The 14,603-nt window shown below is 49.5% G+C and overlaps 5 protein-coding genes and 2 non-coding genes across 7 annotated transcripts in view; 5 read left to right on the top strand and 2 right to left on the bottom strand.

Annotated features, from left to right (window-relative positions):
- The first annotated feature begins 74 nt into the window (after positions 1-74).
- EURHEDRAFT_416159 (prohibitin subunit PHB2) lies at positions 75-1,354 on the top strand. Its single transcript, XM_040782883.1, has 4 exons — positions 75-309; positions 368-436; positions 497-852; positions 913-1,354. The coding sequence occupies exons 1-4, from the start codon at positions 129-131 to the stop codon at positions 1,234-1,236; spliced, it is 930 nt and encodes a 309-aa protein (XP_040635347.1). The 5' UTR covers positions 75-128; the 3' UTR covers positions 1,237-1,354.
- Positions 1,188-2,918, bottom strand: rmt2 (protein-arginine N5-methyltransferase). Its single transcript, XM_040782882.1, has 2 exons — positions 2,822-2,918; positions 1,188-2,750 (listed from the first exon to the last, which is right to left on the bottom strand). The coding sequence occupies exon 2, from the start codon at positions 2,724-2,726 to the stop codon at positions 1,428-1,430; it is 1,299 nt and encodes a 432-aa protein (XP_040635346.1). The 5' UTR covers positions 2,727-2,750; positions 2,822-2,918; the 3' UTR covers positions 1,188-1,427.
- Positions 2,919-3,412: 494 nt separating this feature from the next.
- On the bottom strand, positions 3,413-7,173 carry EURHEDRAFT_464458 (putative DUF221 domain protein; the record flags this gene model as incomplete). The annotated part of the gene is made up of 3 exons (XM_040784962.1): positions 3,413-4,461; positions 4,525-6,932; positions 7,004-7,173. 3 exons carry the CDS (start codon positions 7,171-7,173, stop codon positions 3,413-3,415), a joined length of 3,627 nt encoding a protein of 1,208 aa, XP_040635345.1.
- Positions 7,174-8,083: 910 nt separating this feature from the next.
- On the top strand, positions 8,084-8,171 carry EURHEDRAFT_t144. The gene has a single exon. It is a non-coding gene; the product is annotated as a tRNA-Gln (tRNA).
- Positions 8,172-9,112: 941 nt separating this feature from the next.
- Positions 9,113-9,200, top strand: EURHEDRAFT_t145. The gene has a single exon. It is a non-coding gene; the product is annotated as a tRNA-Gln (tRNA).
- Positions 9,201-9,500: 300 nt separating this feature from the next.
- Positions 9,501-13,261, top strand: EURHEDRAFT_416156 (MCM DNA helicase complex subunit MCM4). Its single transcript, XM_040782881.1, has 5 exons — positions 9,501-9,896; positions 9,954-10,763; positions 10,817-10,888; positions 10,945-12,137; positions 12,193-13,261. Exons 1-5 carry the CDS (start codon positions 9,626-9,628, stop codon positions 12,781-12,783), a joined length of 2,937 nt encoding a protein of 978 aa, XP_040635344.1. The 5' UTR covers positions 9,501-9,625; the 3' UTR covers positions 12,784-13,261.
- A 21-nt stretch (positions 13,262-13,282) lies between these two features.
- The window catches only part of vtc4 (putative vacuolar transporter chaperone (Vtc4)), a 3,334-nt gene continuing 2,013 nt past the window's right edge, over positions 13,283-14,603 (top strand). The window contains exons 1-3 of the mRNA XM_040778044.1: positions 13,283-13,681; positions 13,755-14,229; positions 14,332-14,577. Of these exons, the coding sequence (XP_040635343.1) occupies positions 13,677-13,681; positions 13,755-14,229; positions 14,332-14,577 (726 nt within the window). The 5' untranslated portion in view covers positions 13,283-13,676. The remainder of the gene's footprint in view (positions 13,682-13,754; positions 14,230-14,331; positions 14,578-14,603) is intronic.

Raw genomic sequence — 14,603 nt, 5'->3', positions numbered from 1 at the left:
ATAATTCAATCGGCAGTATAGCAAGGCGGTGGGTAGCACTTCCGAACCTCAAACGTCCTTTTTACAACGGCGGCCGTCATTCCGATTGCGGTACGTCCTTTCTCATATTCAACCACAACATCGCCAGCATGGCTCAAAATCCCAGAGAACAGTGGGAGCGGCTTCAGCTCATTCTCAAGCAACGTGGAGCCCGCGGAGGATTCGGTTTCGGCGGTTTCCCTAGCGGCGGGGGTCGCGGAGGATTGGGACTGGCAGCAGCTATTCTGGTCGGTGGTGGATTCTGGGTTCTGTCGAATTCGCTTTTCAATGGTGAAATACATGTGGATTTGGTGCTGCTTTGTACGAATTGGTTGCTAATTTTGTCTAGTTGACGGTGGTCACCGCGCGATCAAGTACTCGAGGGTAAGTGGTGTGAAGAAGGATATCTACAGTGAAGGTATGGATAATTTATCGAAACAATACGTTTTTGTACGGCTCTGACGAGTGTCTCCTCTAGGAACGCATCTTCGTATCCCTTGGTTCGAAACGCCCATCATCTACGACGTCCGTGCAAAGCCGCGCAACATTGCCTCTCTTACCGGCACCAAGGACCTTCAAATGGTCAATATCACCTGCCGTGTCCTGTCAAAACCGAGAGTGGACGCCCTTCCGCAGATCTACCGGACCCTCGGGTCCGACTTTGACGAGCGAGTCTTACCATCGATTGTCAACGAAGTGTTGAAGAGCGTTGTCGCCCAGTTCAACGCTAGTCAGTTGATCACACAGCGTGAGAATGTCGCAAGACTAGTCCGGGATAATCTCGCCCGCCGTGCTGCCCGTTTCAACATTGCCTTGGATGATGTTTCTTTGACTGTATGACCTATCCATTGTTCTGGTTATAATGTTGCGAATGGATTACTAATGCCGCTATAGCACCTTACCTTCTCTCCCGAATTCACTGCTGCCGTCGAATCGAAGCAGGTCGCCCAGCAAGAGGCTCAGCAGGCTGCTTTCTTGGTCGACAAGGCTCGTCAGGAAAAGCAGGCCTTTATCGTCCGCGCTCAGGGCGAGGCCCGTTCGGCAGAGCTTATCGGAGACGCTATCAAGAAGAACAGGAGTTACATCGAGCTGCGGAAGATCGAGAACGCCCGGAACATTGCCCGTATCTTGCAGGACAACGGCGGCCGCAACAAGCTCTACCTGGACACCCAGGGTCTGGGCTTGAACGTCAACGCGGGTGCGGAGGACACAAAATAAGTTCAATCTGAAAAGTAAACGGACAAAAAAAAATGTGATGTTATCTGGTTTATGATCCGGCAATCCTCGTTCTTACCGGCGCTTAATGTTGTCTTGGGGTGGGCGAACACAGTGAAATATGGTCTTTGTATAAATAGTTATCTGAAGCATCATGGCAACTGCTTTCTCTTCTCTAGTTTGTGCTCTAATATTTACTCCATAAACTTGCACAGCGGCAGACGATAATTGTCCACCACCCAGTACGCCCTCTTCACACCGCTCCACTCGCCCTCCAGCTTCGGCACCGGAATCTCCTCCCACTCAACATCATACCCAGCCTCAAACAAATCCATCTCAACCACCTTCTGATAAACATCATAACTAATCTGCCTATCCGCCCCCATCCCATTAAAGAACCCCCACCGACCCCCTTCCTCCAAAATCCCAATAACTTGCTCACTGAAAAACTCCTTGAAATCCGCATACGACTCCGCAAACGTATCATAGTAAATTGCATCAAACGTCACGCCCTCCTGCGCCAGCGCCGGCAACACCTCACTCCACTTACCCTCGTGGATCGTAACGCCGGGCTTCTCATGCCATCCCTTGCGCTTCATTTCCGCGAGGACGTCGGGGTGTGCTTCGATGATATGGTGCGATGAGGGCGACTGTTCTTGAAAGAAGGTGTCGATGATGCCCATGCCGTGGCCGATGTTGAGGACGCGGAGGTTTGGAGTTGGGAGGAGGTTTTTGGCGCTGCGAGACATGATTTCTGATTCCCAGGCCATCATTACGCCATTTTGGGAGGCATCCAGAAGCCGGTCGTTTTGGAAGGTTAAGTTGCTGTTGAGGTAATTGGTGTTTGTGACTTCTGCGTCTGTGCCTGCTTCTGGTGCGGTTTCTGTGGCTACAGTGATCGCTTCGACAAGTTGGGGGATTTCTTCTTCCGTCACCGTTTCCTCCTTAGTCTCCCCTTCTTGCTGCTCCGGCTGTTCCCCCTCCTCCTCCTCCTCATCATCATCATCCTCCTCCTCAATTAACGCCTCATACCCATCCAACCGATTCAACAACAACTCCGCGCGCACCCCCGCATCAACAAGCGTCGCATAAATCTCCTCCAACCCAAGGCGTCTCGCAAGACACCCCGGCGTCTCATCATTCAAATCCAAATCATTCCAAATAGCACCCTCCTGCAACAAAAACCGCACCGTCTCCAGACCCGCCTGCTTTACTTTTTCCTGCTCTGCATCCTGCCCACCAGCATTATCGTCTTCTGCACCATTGGCCCGCACATCCTTGGATTCCTCTGTCTCGTCGTCAGGTTCGCACGCAGCAATAGCAGCATGCAACGGCGTGAATCCCGTCTCTGGGTCCTTGACGTTGGCGGGGTTGCCGGTTTGGGCGTTATCGCGGATTAGGAGACGGAGTTTGGGGATGTCGTGTTGAGAGGCGACGAGGAGAGTTTGTTGAATGTCGAGGTCGACGTTTACGTCGATTGTTGGGTCGGCCATTTTGTTGTTTTCTTTACAGGTACTCTGTAGAGATTGTTAGTGGGGGTGGCTTGCAATTGGATTGCGATTGCGGTTGCGATGAGGGATAAGTATACCTGCGATGTTTATTGAAATTATTTATAAGTGATTCAGACAACTTGAAAATTATATTCCTCTGAACCTGTGGAATTGGAGTCCTGTTGCTCACAAAAGAGGTGACAGTTGAGTATTCCACTTTTTTTTTTTTTTTTTTGACTTCCCCGCGGAACCGCCTATCGATACGGCGCATACTACCAGCCATGTATGGACTACAGACTCTGATATGGATTGATTTTAAATGTTCAAAGATAAAGATACTGGCTATAGTGGAGGCTGCTACATGCATGTACTTCTACAATTTCACATATAATCACTGAAACAACCTACATCGCTACGTTGCCAGGGCTCACGATATATATCACCAGCATGACTGACTACGGCGCAGTGCCAGAGTCGAATTTCTTCAAATAACCCTATTAAAAGATAAAGTACAGGCTATTATGTATGCTATCAATTCTATATACAGTCCCAATAAAGCGATCCTGTAAAGATCTCAAAATCAAAACGCCACTTATGCTCTCTAAACTCCCAAAACCGCTAATGCTTTCAACAAAATTGTATGCAACATCATCACCTCGTGCGATACGAAGAAACACCAATTCCCATGTCTACAGCTGAATAAGATCAACCTCCGAAAAGTCCGGCGGACTGCGAGTAAATATCGTCCGGCATTTACCATCCAACGCCTGGTATTCGTTACTGATCCAGATGTGTTTGCTGAAGCGCTGCGTGCGGTAGATCTCGTCGTCACTGACGCCTAGGTCATCTCGAGGGATCCAGATCACGGGGCGTTTGGCACGGAGTGCATCGTGTTGAAAGGCTCGCTGTGTGAGTTGGTCGCGTTCATCGGGAGTGAGATCCTCCAGTTCGTCTTGGATTCCGGCAAAGAGGGCTTGTGCCTGGCGTTTGTGGTGCGCGAGGGGGCCTTGGTTTTCTATATCCTCGGCCATGTTTTCGCGCATTCGCTGGACGCTTGGCAAGGAAGTGGTCGAGTGGGTTCCGAAATACTTGGAACGCTGTCCAGATGACCGGTCTGCCCAAGATGCTTTCCTAGGTCCCAGCGGTGGAGGTGCCAGCCTGCTTCCAGGTTGCGATGATCCCGGCCGTTCTGCATCACCCCCAATATTCTTCAGTTCAATGTGGTTCTCTTCAGTTTCCTCGCCATCGTGTCGATGCTCCAATTTCGCTGCAGTTGCTCTCCTCTCTTTCTCCTCCTCCTCTTCTTCCTCATCTTCGTCGTCTGTATCATCCAAGCCCAAGCGAGCACGCTGAGCGCGACTGAACTCTTCGTCCCGTTCAACTGCTTCATCTTCCAGGGTGATGGGCAGATACCGAATCAAAGGACTGAAAGCCTCGTTCAGCAAGAATTGATATCCGACCGTAAGAATCAAAACTACAATCATGCAAATAGCCTGTCCTTCACAGGCAACTGTGCCGTCGACGTCACGGACCAGGAAGAATAATCCAATGAGACTGAGTTCCATCACATAGAGACCCGTAAACAGCTGGTTGATGGCTTTGGGAAAGAGTAGGCCACCGGTGTCGAAGCGGAACTTCGTGACATACAGCGTGTTGTACCGGTAGACGAACCAGAAAAGGCCAAACGTAATCACGTTGAAGACCAAGATCAAAGGAGCGATTACACAGTAAATCAAACCTTTTCATCATAATAGTTAGCGATCACTGAAACCTGCTCAATTCTATAGTGAAATAAACATACCAATCGATGCAAGCGTCGTATACACAGGGAAGAAAGTTCCCCATTGCATCTGGTTCAGGTTCGTCGTTCGTGCCCATTTAGTCCTAGCAGTCGTATCCAGTATCGGCGCGAGAATGAACCAGCTTACCAAGCCAAAGATTTGGACTAGTGCTCCTGCACTCACTGACAAGGCTTGCAGAATCATGTAAGAGAAGAAATAGTTGCTCGACGAGGGAATGTTCTGCGCAAGCAACTCTGGCCAACTGGTAACATCCGTGACGTGGTTGATAATCGTCGAGAAACTCGAAGAAATGGCGACAACCAGGAACAGCTGCACAAATAGGAAGGCAAAGAAATAGTTCTGAACGGTAAGCTCGACGGCCATACCTGTGTGCAGCCCTTGTGTTCTCGAGAGGAAACGCAGAATAAGAGGCAGGACGGCCATCAGGATGGCCAAAAACAGTGGAGGCAGAATACCCTGGATGGCGGAAATAAACCAGCCGGGCATCGTGTTGATCCACTCAAGCCAAGGGAACGTCTCTTCCAGGTACGTCAACTGAGACAACAAACCCGTGAAAGCCACGGGAAGAGCCCATCCAACTACCATGCCACATACCAGGGCAAGAATACCAAACGTTCGCAGGTACCGTTCCCACCATTTGATGGACATGTTGTCCCAAATCACATCGTCAGGGGAAATCTCAACGGTACGAGGAGCCATCTGCTTTGGAACGTGGTGACTGACTGCCTGACATGCCATGTGCGCGGCGACCTGGTGGTTGAACTGGATAAATGCAGAATTCATCAGGGGAAATTTTTCAGGATGCTGTTGGTCGATTTCGATCTCCAAATTCAACCGAGCCACTTCTTTACGGCAATGGTCGATGGTATCAACTTTCTTCCCAATGAGCCAAAGGGAGGGCATCCAACTCCAGCCGAAAATCGGCAAGCGCATCGTCTCGCGATCCTTTTGCTTGATGTACTTTTTCCACACGGGCTCTCCAAAGTCTTCGTTGTCAAAACCCTCGTTGTATGCGAGTGGATACTCTTGGCCTTCTTCGGTATCACCTTCTTTATGGGCACTCCCTTTTTTACCTTTGGCTTTCTCATCATTGTGTGTACTAGCTCTGTCTGAGCGTAAACTTTCCGTGTTGCCAATAGGAGACTCGGGGCCTGTCAAAGGATACTCATCAGGCTCCGTCTTGTTGCTCACTTTCGAGTTGCCAGATCCCCGACTTCTCCAAAAAGGCCTTTTCGGTTTGGAATCAGGCTCAGTAGTGACTGTAGCGTTCGAATCTTCACCTCCCGTTTCGTTGGTGTGAGCTCTGTCGACATCTGATTCTTCATGATGGCCCTCGTGGCTTGCACGGGAATGATCGTCTGCGCTGACTTGGACAGGACCGTCTTCATTGTCCTCCGGAACGGGGTCGACGGTCTGGGTGAATGATCCGTTTGTTGTGGGCTCGGCCTTTCTGAAGCTACCGATTACTGACTTCCCCAGCTTACCGACACCATGTCCGACCGCCTCTGCCGCGTACATCGCGGGATCCAATGGATTATAGCGTTTCCGTTCCCCAGAAGCCGGGCGGTGTAAGACTTGGTTCAAAGTGTGCGCTTGATGCGGGTTACCGGAGCTGATTCCAGCACCCATTGCGAACTGAGATGCATGGTTATCGGTAGCTGCCTTTTCCTCGCCGCCCACAGCTTTGGCGTTTTTCCCTGTCTTTTTTGCCTCTATTTTGGTCTGTTTGAGCTGTGCTTTTTTGCAGTTGATAACCAAGTTTGTCTCAGCGGTCTCTAGCTTCAGGGCCAGTGCATCCCGTTCTTTGACTTTCTCGTTGAGGTCGTCGAAATTCCGGTTAATCCAAACATTGCGAATACCACCGGGAAAAACATCATATAGTCCATCTAACGCTTCCACGCTGAGCCAACGTTCCGGAATGGCGGTCACCAGGACGGTTGTTGCGGATGCTCGTAGGCGGTGTTGAGGGGAGGTCATGTAGGCCTGTCGGAGACGGATGTAGCCTCTGAGTTCATCATAAAACACAGCACAGACATATAAAACCACAATAACCGCCATCACCAAATGTCCCCAGTATCGGTGCACATGTTCCGGAGCGACATTTCCCCACGCCAGCTGATCCAAACCAGTGACGTTCCAGTGGCCGCCCGCCGTCCCATTCTTGAAATTCTGATCTTTACCATTCGCCTTGTTCAACGGAAGAAGTACCGGCAATATCAGGATCGCCAGAGGAACAAAGATCTTCAGAAGCATGCGCAAGTATCGCAAAAAGAAGTAGGCATCCAGCCCACACTTCTGGATGAATTCGGTGCTCGAGGTGCGGAAAACGGGAACGGTCCAGCGGAACAGACCCGGTGGTGATGGTTCGGTACGTTCTCTGTCGGGAACGAGATATGTTCGAGGTTGACTATGGAGTAATTAGGGTTTTGTCAGCCATGGTTCCATAGGTTCCCCGAAAATCATTGGTCCATCACTCACTAAATGCGGGTCAGCTTCCCCTTGAGAAGCAAGAAGAGTAGGAATTCGACTGCGAAAACGACGATGGCGGTGGACAACGAAGCCAAAAAGGTCGAAATCGGAACACCCTCGTTTTTCTGACCGTTGCCACCAGCATGTTCCAGCGCCGTTCCCAAATCGGGGGCAGCCATCTTGGCTTACCACGGCCGTTCAAGGATTGTAAGGTTGTGAGGAATGAGAAAAAAGGCAGGATAAAAGTTGCTGAATGCAAGGCGCTATGCAGTAATTCAGTAAAGAGATAGAAAAACGACAATTATAAGTATTAGGTAGGCGAAATAGTCAAACAACACATGTCACGGTGGTCCCAGACCAGCCAGAACAGCACCCACGAGTTAAAAGGAGAAAACCGTCATATAGAGAACCGCATCCCTGGCGCATTCAGTGCATGAAAGAGGCTGCGTTGAACAATTGGAGCACTGTGGGTGACAAAAGAACACATAGAAAGAGAATAAAAAAAGAGAAAGTGAGGGAGGAGAGTTCGAAGCATAATAAGAATCAAGCCATGACAAGCACGTCGCGCCGGCCTTACCGAATTGGGAATAGCGGAATGGAAAATTCGAGGCGCCCAACGAACAGGGAACTAAGCGTTGTATTGGGATTACACAATACGTCCGATCCAGGGGCTACAGTGGATGAGATAGATTGAATCCTGTAAGATATACGATAACAGTGCCTGAAGATAGGAAAAATACGCTGTACGGTCGATCGATGACATCAGGGCGCCTGGTGAAACGTCTGGTTGTGACTGTCACTGTCTCTGGCGGATACAAGTATGATATTGGTCTTTGTATTGGCGCCTAAATATATTAAATGACCTGTTATCCACCGTTACTGTGTAAGAGTGGCATGAAAGAGGAACGTAGAATTACATATATAATACATAATAAAAGATGCGAGAACGATATGTGGCGTTATCGTTTCAGGAGTTCTTCAGGGCATTCATGGATGCCTGCTGGCCTTCCCCCACATGCCGATCGTATATGCATGTGGCTAGTGTAATCCCATGTTATAGCTTAATATGCGACCTTTGTGACGAACCTCGCTCTTGTGGTGTAGAGGTTAGCATCTGGGATTTTGATACCTTTATCAAGATCTTCCCGTGACCCCGGTTCGAATCCGGGCAGGAGCTCATTTTTTGCTTTTGCTCTTTTTTTCTCCTTTTTTTTTTTTTCTTCTTCTCCTTTCTTTTTCAACCTGCAGGTCATACGTTGCCTTTTATTTTTGGCTCTTTTCTTGTGGCCAACAAACCCAAATATTACGCTGCATGGTACGTGAAACAAATAGCAGTGTGGTAGTGTACCATAGTTGTCTGGCGCTGCTACACGGAAATAAGGGAGAGAATGAGTCTGAACGGAAAACAAAGCAGATGATTTGGTCTGATCTCAAAGGAATAGTCCGTTCAGACGGTCAAAGAGCCCTATCGTCTATGGTGTCTATTTCCAGGCCTTCGTTGGTGTTCTATTCGGAGCGCTAGTTTTCAGGGCTGATACTAATCTTTACTGCATATCCACTATGATTAGTACCCTGGTCTTAAAGGAAGGAAAGAAAGAGGAGGTCTCACCAACAGATGCCACAATATGTTGCTCCTTTTTGGGGTGGCAAATACGGAACAGACTGGTGGCCCAGTTCGCGTTCAAACAATGATATATTCGTGCTGACCTTGCGGCATTTTGCTGTGTTTTTGAACCAATGAGCCAACCTGTAATTATACTTTCATGCAAACTCCAACATGTAGGTTTAAACCATATTACTTTATCTTACAATGCGTAGAGAGTAGTATCCTAGGATGTCATGTCTGCTTTTCGGCTGGGTTACATGGAGGGACCCAGGTAGGCAACGAGATCCCAATGGCTGCAGATAAGACTGATTTATATACTAAGCTTGAGATGATTATTATTCTCATGGGTGATAGTAAGGATATATAACTTATGTTGCATCAATATTTATTCTACTTGTTGGCTGATTACCTTGGACGAGTACCTCAACGAAAAGTGAAAGTAAGGTCCTAGACGTTCTGTCGTTCTTATTATTAGTAATAAGCTGCTATTAGATAAGATATTATAACAAGTTGCTTCTATGGTGTAGAGGTTAGCATCTGGGATTTTGATAACTATATTAGAATCTTCCCGAGACCCCGGTTCGAACCCGGGTAGGAGCTCTTTTTTTTATTTTTTATTTTATATTTTCTATCTATATATCTCTTCATATTCCTGCTCCTCCTTTCCATTGCATACTTTCTGTGATTTTAACCATCAAATAAAATTCTCTGCTGTTCTAATATCAAACGTAAATTTGGCGTGGCGACCACTAATAATGGCCCACGCTAATCCATATAGGGAAATATTGACTTCAACGCGCTACCCACGAATGGCAATCAATTAACGCGTCCATCGCGTAGCAACGCGTCCGGAAAGTCCACCAAAAAGAATTCGAAGAACGTATCCACCGCAGCAGCCAACTTTACCACTCCCACCACCACCAACATCCAACATTCCATACCCTCCACCACCTTCCATCACGCTGCCATTGTGGTCGGTCTTGTTAATTACATAGTGGACAGCCGACCGGCCTTAGATTATCACCATGTCCTCCCCAGCGTCTCGCCGGACCCGTCAATCAAGGGACTCGGCCACTGCCTCCCCTGCGCACTCAACACGGTCCCGCCAACAACAGGAGCAAACCACCCCGCGGGCGTCGAGACGCCTGAGAGAAGAATCAGCAATGCCGGCATCGTCTCCAATCTTCTTCCAATCCTCTCCATCCAGAGGAAACGACGACAACGCCGAGACACCGGATATTAGAATGGATGAGCCTGGTGACACGACACCCCGAGGGAACGCATCAACCGTACGAGGTATGTCTACACTAATGTTGATTTGAGCGCAGCGATGAGGACTTACAAATTTACCAGAGTCTTCCCCCATTCAATACATGCCTAGTTCGAGCCCGACGCGCGCTCAAAGCCGGGGTCTGCACTCCGACAGCAGTGGACTTTTCGTTTCTTCAAGATCCGCTACAGGTGGCAACCGCGGCATCTCACGCCGCAACGATCTGAATTCTGGCGGGATTAGTTCCACTCCAAGCCGTCGTCGAAGACTTTTTGTCGATAGTAATGGAATGCCTGTTCCCGACGGGGAGCCTCAATCCGACGCGACTTTTTCCAACATTAACCCCGGTACTTCGGAGGCCGATGTCTTAGGTGGCGATTCAACCCGGATCATCTGGGGTACGAACATTGCGCTCCAAGATTCCATCAACGCCTTCAAGAACTTCCTCTACAATTACGCCACTAAATACCGTCTGTGGGCAGAAGGTGCGACTGAAGATGAGACCCGTACAATGGGGGACATTGCAGAGGAGAGGGAATATATCAGCACGTTGAATACCATGCGTCAATTGGGTGTCACCAGTCTCAACCTAGATGCCAAGAACCTCAAGGCATATCCGTCAACGTTGAAACTGTGGCATCAGCTTCACTCCTACCCCCAGGAAATTATTCCCCTGATGGATCAGGGCGTCAAGGATGTGATGGTTGATCTAGCAGGGAGGGAAATGAATCAGTTGCGAGCACGCAGCCGCCCTCAAGCTCATGCAAGAGATGCAGGCTCCGACGCTCAGCCAGAGATCCCCGACCTCGTTGCAGAAGTCGAGACCAGGATCTATAAGGTTTTGCCGTTTGGACTCGATTCCACAGTGAACATGAGAGAGCTTGACCCAGCGGGTTTGTGCGACCCATTCTAGAATCATCTACGACTTTGGCTAACGTGTGTATAGACATGGACAAGCTGGTGAGCATCAAAGGCTTGGTTATTCGGACCACCCCTATCATTCCGGATATGAAAGAGGGTGAGTCCGGAACATGTTTCATTGAAAAGAGAACCCAATCACTGACACCCCGTTAGCATTCTTCCGCTGCCAGATGTGTAACCACGGTGCCCAGGTCGACATTGACCGTGGCAAGATTGCTGAGCCCACCATTTGCCCCCGTCAAGTTTGTCAGGCAAGGAACTCGATGCAGATCATCCACAACCGGTGTTCTTTTGCCGACAAGCAAGTTATCAAACTACAAGAGACTCCCGACAACGTCCCTGACGGTCAAACTCCCCACTCGGTCTCGCTGTGCGTGTACGACGAATTGGTGGACATTTGCAAGGCCGGTGATCGCGTGGAGGTGACTGGTATTTTCCGGTGCAATCCCGTGCGGGTGAACCCGCGCCAGCGCACACAGAGAGCACTATTCAAGACGTATATCGATGTGCTACACGTCCAGAAGACGGATCGCAAGAAGCTTGGTGTCGATGTATCGACCGTCGAGGAGGAATTGCAAGATCAGACTGCTGGTGATTCCGAACAGACACGCAAGATCACCGCAGAAGAAGAAGAGAAGATCAGACGTACCGCCTCGCGACCTGATATCTATGAGCTTCTCTCTCGTTCGCTGGCGCCGAGTATCTACGAAATGGATGATGTGAAGAAGGGTATCCTTCTCCAGATGTTTGGAGGCACGAACAAGACTTTCCAAAAGGGTGGTAACCCGCGGTATCGTGGTGATATCAACATCCTTCTGTGTGGTGACCCGTCGACATCCAAGTCGCAACTCCTCCGATATGTTCACAAGATAGCTCCTCGTGGTGTCTACACCAGTGGTAAGGGTTCTTCGGCAGTTGGTCTGACAGCCTACGTGACCCGCGACCCGGAAACCCGCCAGATGGTCCTCGAGTCTGGTGCCTTGGTCCTTTCGGATGGCGGTGTCTGCTGCATTGATGAGTTCGACAAGATGAATGAGTCTACGCGATCCGTCCTGCACGAAGTCATGGAACAGCAGACTGTTTCCATTGCCAAGGCAGGTATCATCACAACCCTAAACGCGCGAACCAGTATCTTGGCGTCTGCGAACCCTATCGGCAGTAAATACAACCCCAACATTCCTGTGCCGCAGAACATCGACCTGCCTCCGACATTGTTGTCTCGTTTCGACCTGGTGTATCTCGTCCTGGACCGTGTTGATGAGCAAGAGGACCGCCGTTTGGCGAAACACTTGGTCAACATGTACTTGGAGGATAGACCCGACAACGCGAGTGAAGAGGAGATTTTGGTAAGTATCAATTCACATAGACAATCTGTAGAATTATGCTAACCGGTATCTACAGCCCATCGAATTCCTGACGGCCTACATTACTTACGCTAGAAACAAAGTGAACCCCGTTCTTACGCCAGCGGCAGGCCGGGTGCTCTCAGACGCCTACGTGAGCATGCGAAAACTAGGCGACGACATCCGCACATCGGACCGTCGCATCACCGCCACCACCCGTCAGCTCGAATCCATGATCCGACTGGCAGAAGCCCACGCGCGCATGCGTCTGTCCGAGGAGGTGACCGCCGACGACGTGGAAGAAGCCGTGCGCCTGATCCGCTCGGCCATTAAGCAGTCAGCCACTGACCAACGCACCGGTCTCATCGATATGGGTCTGCTCACCGAGGGAACAAGTGCCAGTGAGCGTCGCCAGCGCGATGCCCTTAAGCGCGGTCTGCTTTCGGTGGTGGATGAGCTTAGTAGCGGTAGCGGCTCTGCCCGGTGGGCGGAGGCGTACAAGGTCCTCAGTGACCAGAGCAGTGTTCCTGTGGATGGCGGCGAATTTTCAGACGCCGTGCGAGCCTTGGAAACTGAGGGCGTTTTGAGTGTTACCGGGGACGGTGCGCGGCGCAGCATTCGTCGTGTTGCTGGAGGACGGCTGCCGTAGTCACCTCAGGATTAGGAGATTGGAATGATGTGACCACGATCTTATGCATTACAGTAATATCCAGATGATGGGCTGAGGATGTTATTTTGTTTACCAATGATACGGATATGATATGTATAGAGTACCTGCCAGATTTGTTACCCGGTGTGCTGGAGTTGGTGGAAATGAGTTATATAGCAACGAGCTTCGTAATGGTACTTTTACACATCCCTGCATTCATTTGTCTCATATAGTTCAATTTAGCTTATTGTGCAAATGCTCTGGAGACATGCCGTATACGGCCGAGCCCGGAATATTCCCGACAACACTAGCAGGGGGGTGAATCCGGCAGGTCGGCCGGATTCACGGTCATGTCCCAATCAGGAATAGTGTTTTCCGCTAGAGGTGAGCACGTGCCACGGTGAGTGGTCGGTATTGATAGCAGTGGACGGGCTAATTGAGTCTCATGTCTGGGCAACGAGTTATAACTTAATCCCGTCTAATATTTTACTGACAGAGATTTTGTATCAACGGAATTGAGGGAAACGAGATCACAGGAGAGTGAATACAAGAGCGATAAGACGACCAGAGCACATAGAAAGACACTGACAGGTCAGGTGACATTATCAGTGCATATCAAGAGAACCCGTCGATCTGCGGTTGCGCTAACCGTATCCAGAAGTCAGCTACTCCAGATCACATGGTCTGGACGTAGTCTCTCCTCTGCTCCGTCATCTTCTCTCTCTTTTCTTTTCTCTGACTCTGTCCCTGCATATAATTGTGGTATACAAACGGGAATTATTAGTGAACATACTGCTTGCCTTGCTTGATTATCTCTTGTCTATTCTGTTTACTCTGTTATCCCTTTCTCTTTCCCTCCAACCGGGCTATCGTCATCAACGGGTTAGCCCATCATGCGGTAAGACATTCCATCCAGCATTTCTCCTAAATATACCCAATTGACCTTTTCTGACTGGTCATTTGTTCGCCAGGTTCGGAGAGCATCTCCGCTCATCGATTATCCAAGAGTACTACTGGTACTACATCGCCTACGACGAATTGAAAAAAGCCCTCAAAACCGACTTCATCCAGGAACCAACCCCCGAAAATACAAAACCAGACCGCAAAGCATGGGCTGAGGATGATGAGCAGCGCTTCATCTCCCTCCTCGAGAACGATCTTGACAAGGTCTTCAACTTCCAAAGGATCAAAAGTGAGGAGATCGTTCGGCGCATTCAGGCCAGCGAAAAGGACGTGAACGATGTCATCTCGAGGCTCGAAAGTAATCGCAACCAGTCTGGAGCTCGTCGCTCGAGTGTCCGATCTGTTACACACCCGCCTCCGTCCGATGAGGATTTTCTGTTCCTGGAGCAGGTCTTGAGTGACATCATAGCCGATGTTCATGATCTGGCTAAATTTACTCAGTTGAATTACACTGGGTTTCAGAAAATTATCAAGAAGCATGATGTACGCTTACAGCCATTCCATTTTCCTATTTACGCCTTTCTTCCTTTTTTTTTTTTTTCCCCCCGTCTCAGCCCAACTGCGTCCGTGCGCTAACTTGGCCAGAAACAAACCGGATGGCATCTGAGGCCCGTCTTCGCGGCTCGCCTCAAAGCCAAACCATTTTTCAAGGATAATTATGATGCATTTGTCGTGAAACTCTCCAAGCTCTACGATTTAGTCCGCACCAAGGGAAACCCCGTCAAGGGTGATGCCGCCGCGGGGGGGTCTCAGCAGAACTTTGTCCGCCAAACCACGAAATACTGGGTCCACCCTGATAACATTACAGAATTGAAATTGATTATTCTCAAGGTATGCCAATTTTTTTTTTTTTTTTT

The sequence above is a fragment of the Aspergillus ruber genome (assembly GCF_000600275.1).
Source record: "Aspergillus ruber CBS 135680 unplaced genomic scaffold scaffold00032, whole genome shotgun sequence".
In the NCBI taxonomy this organism is placed as follows: domain Eukaryota; kingdom Fungi; phylum Ascomycota; class Eurotiomycetes; order Eurotiales; family Aspergillaceae; genus Aspergillus; species Aspergillus ruber.
Note: the sequence above shows the minus strand (reverse complement) of the source record. Positions and strands in the feature narration are given on the sequence as shown.

Coding starts and splice junctions, on each gene's coding strand:
- EURHEDRAFT_416159 (XM_040782883.1), top strand. CDS start 129: ATGGCTCAAAATCCCAGAGAACAGTGGGAGCGGCTTCAGCTCATTCTC. Junction 310..367: donor GTCGAATTCGCTTTTCAATG/GTGAAATACATG, acceptor AATTTTGTCTAG/TTGACGGTGGTCACCGCGCG. Junction 853..912: donor TGGATGATGTTTCTTTGACT/GTATGACCTATC, acceptor ATGCCGCTATAG/CACCTTACCTTCTCTCCCGA.
- rmt2 (XM_040782882.1), bottom strand. CDS start 2,726: ATGGCCGACCCAACAATCGACGTAAACGTCGACCTCGACATTCAACAA.
- EURHEDRAFT_416156 (XM_040782881.1), top strand. CDS start 9,626: ATGTCCTCCCCAGCGTCTCGCCGGACCCGTCAATCAAGGGACTCGGCC. Junction 10,764..10,816: donor GAGAGAGCTTGACCCAGCGG/GTTTGTGCGACC, acceptor ACGTGTGTATAG/ACATGGACAAGCTGGTGAGC. Junction 12,138..12,192: donor CGAGTGAAGAGGAGATTTTG/GTAAGTATCAAT, acceptor CGGTATCTACAG/CCCATCGAATTCCTGACGGC.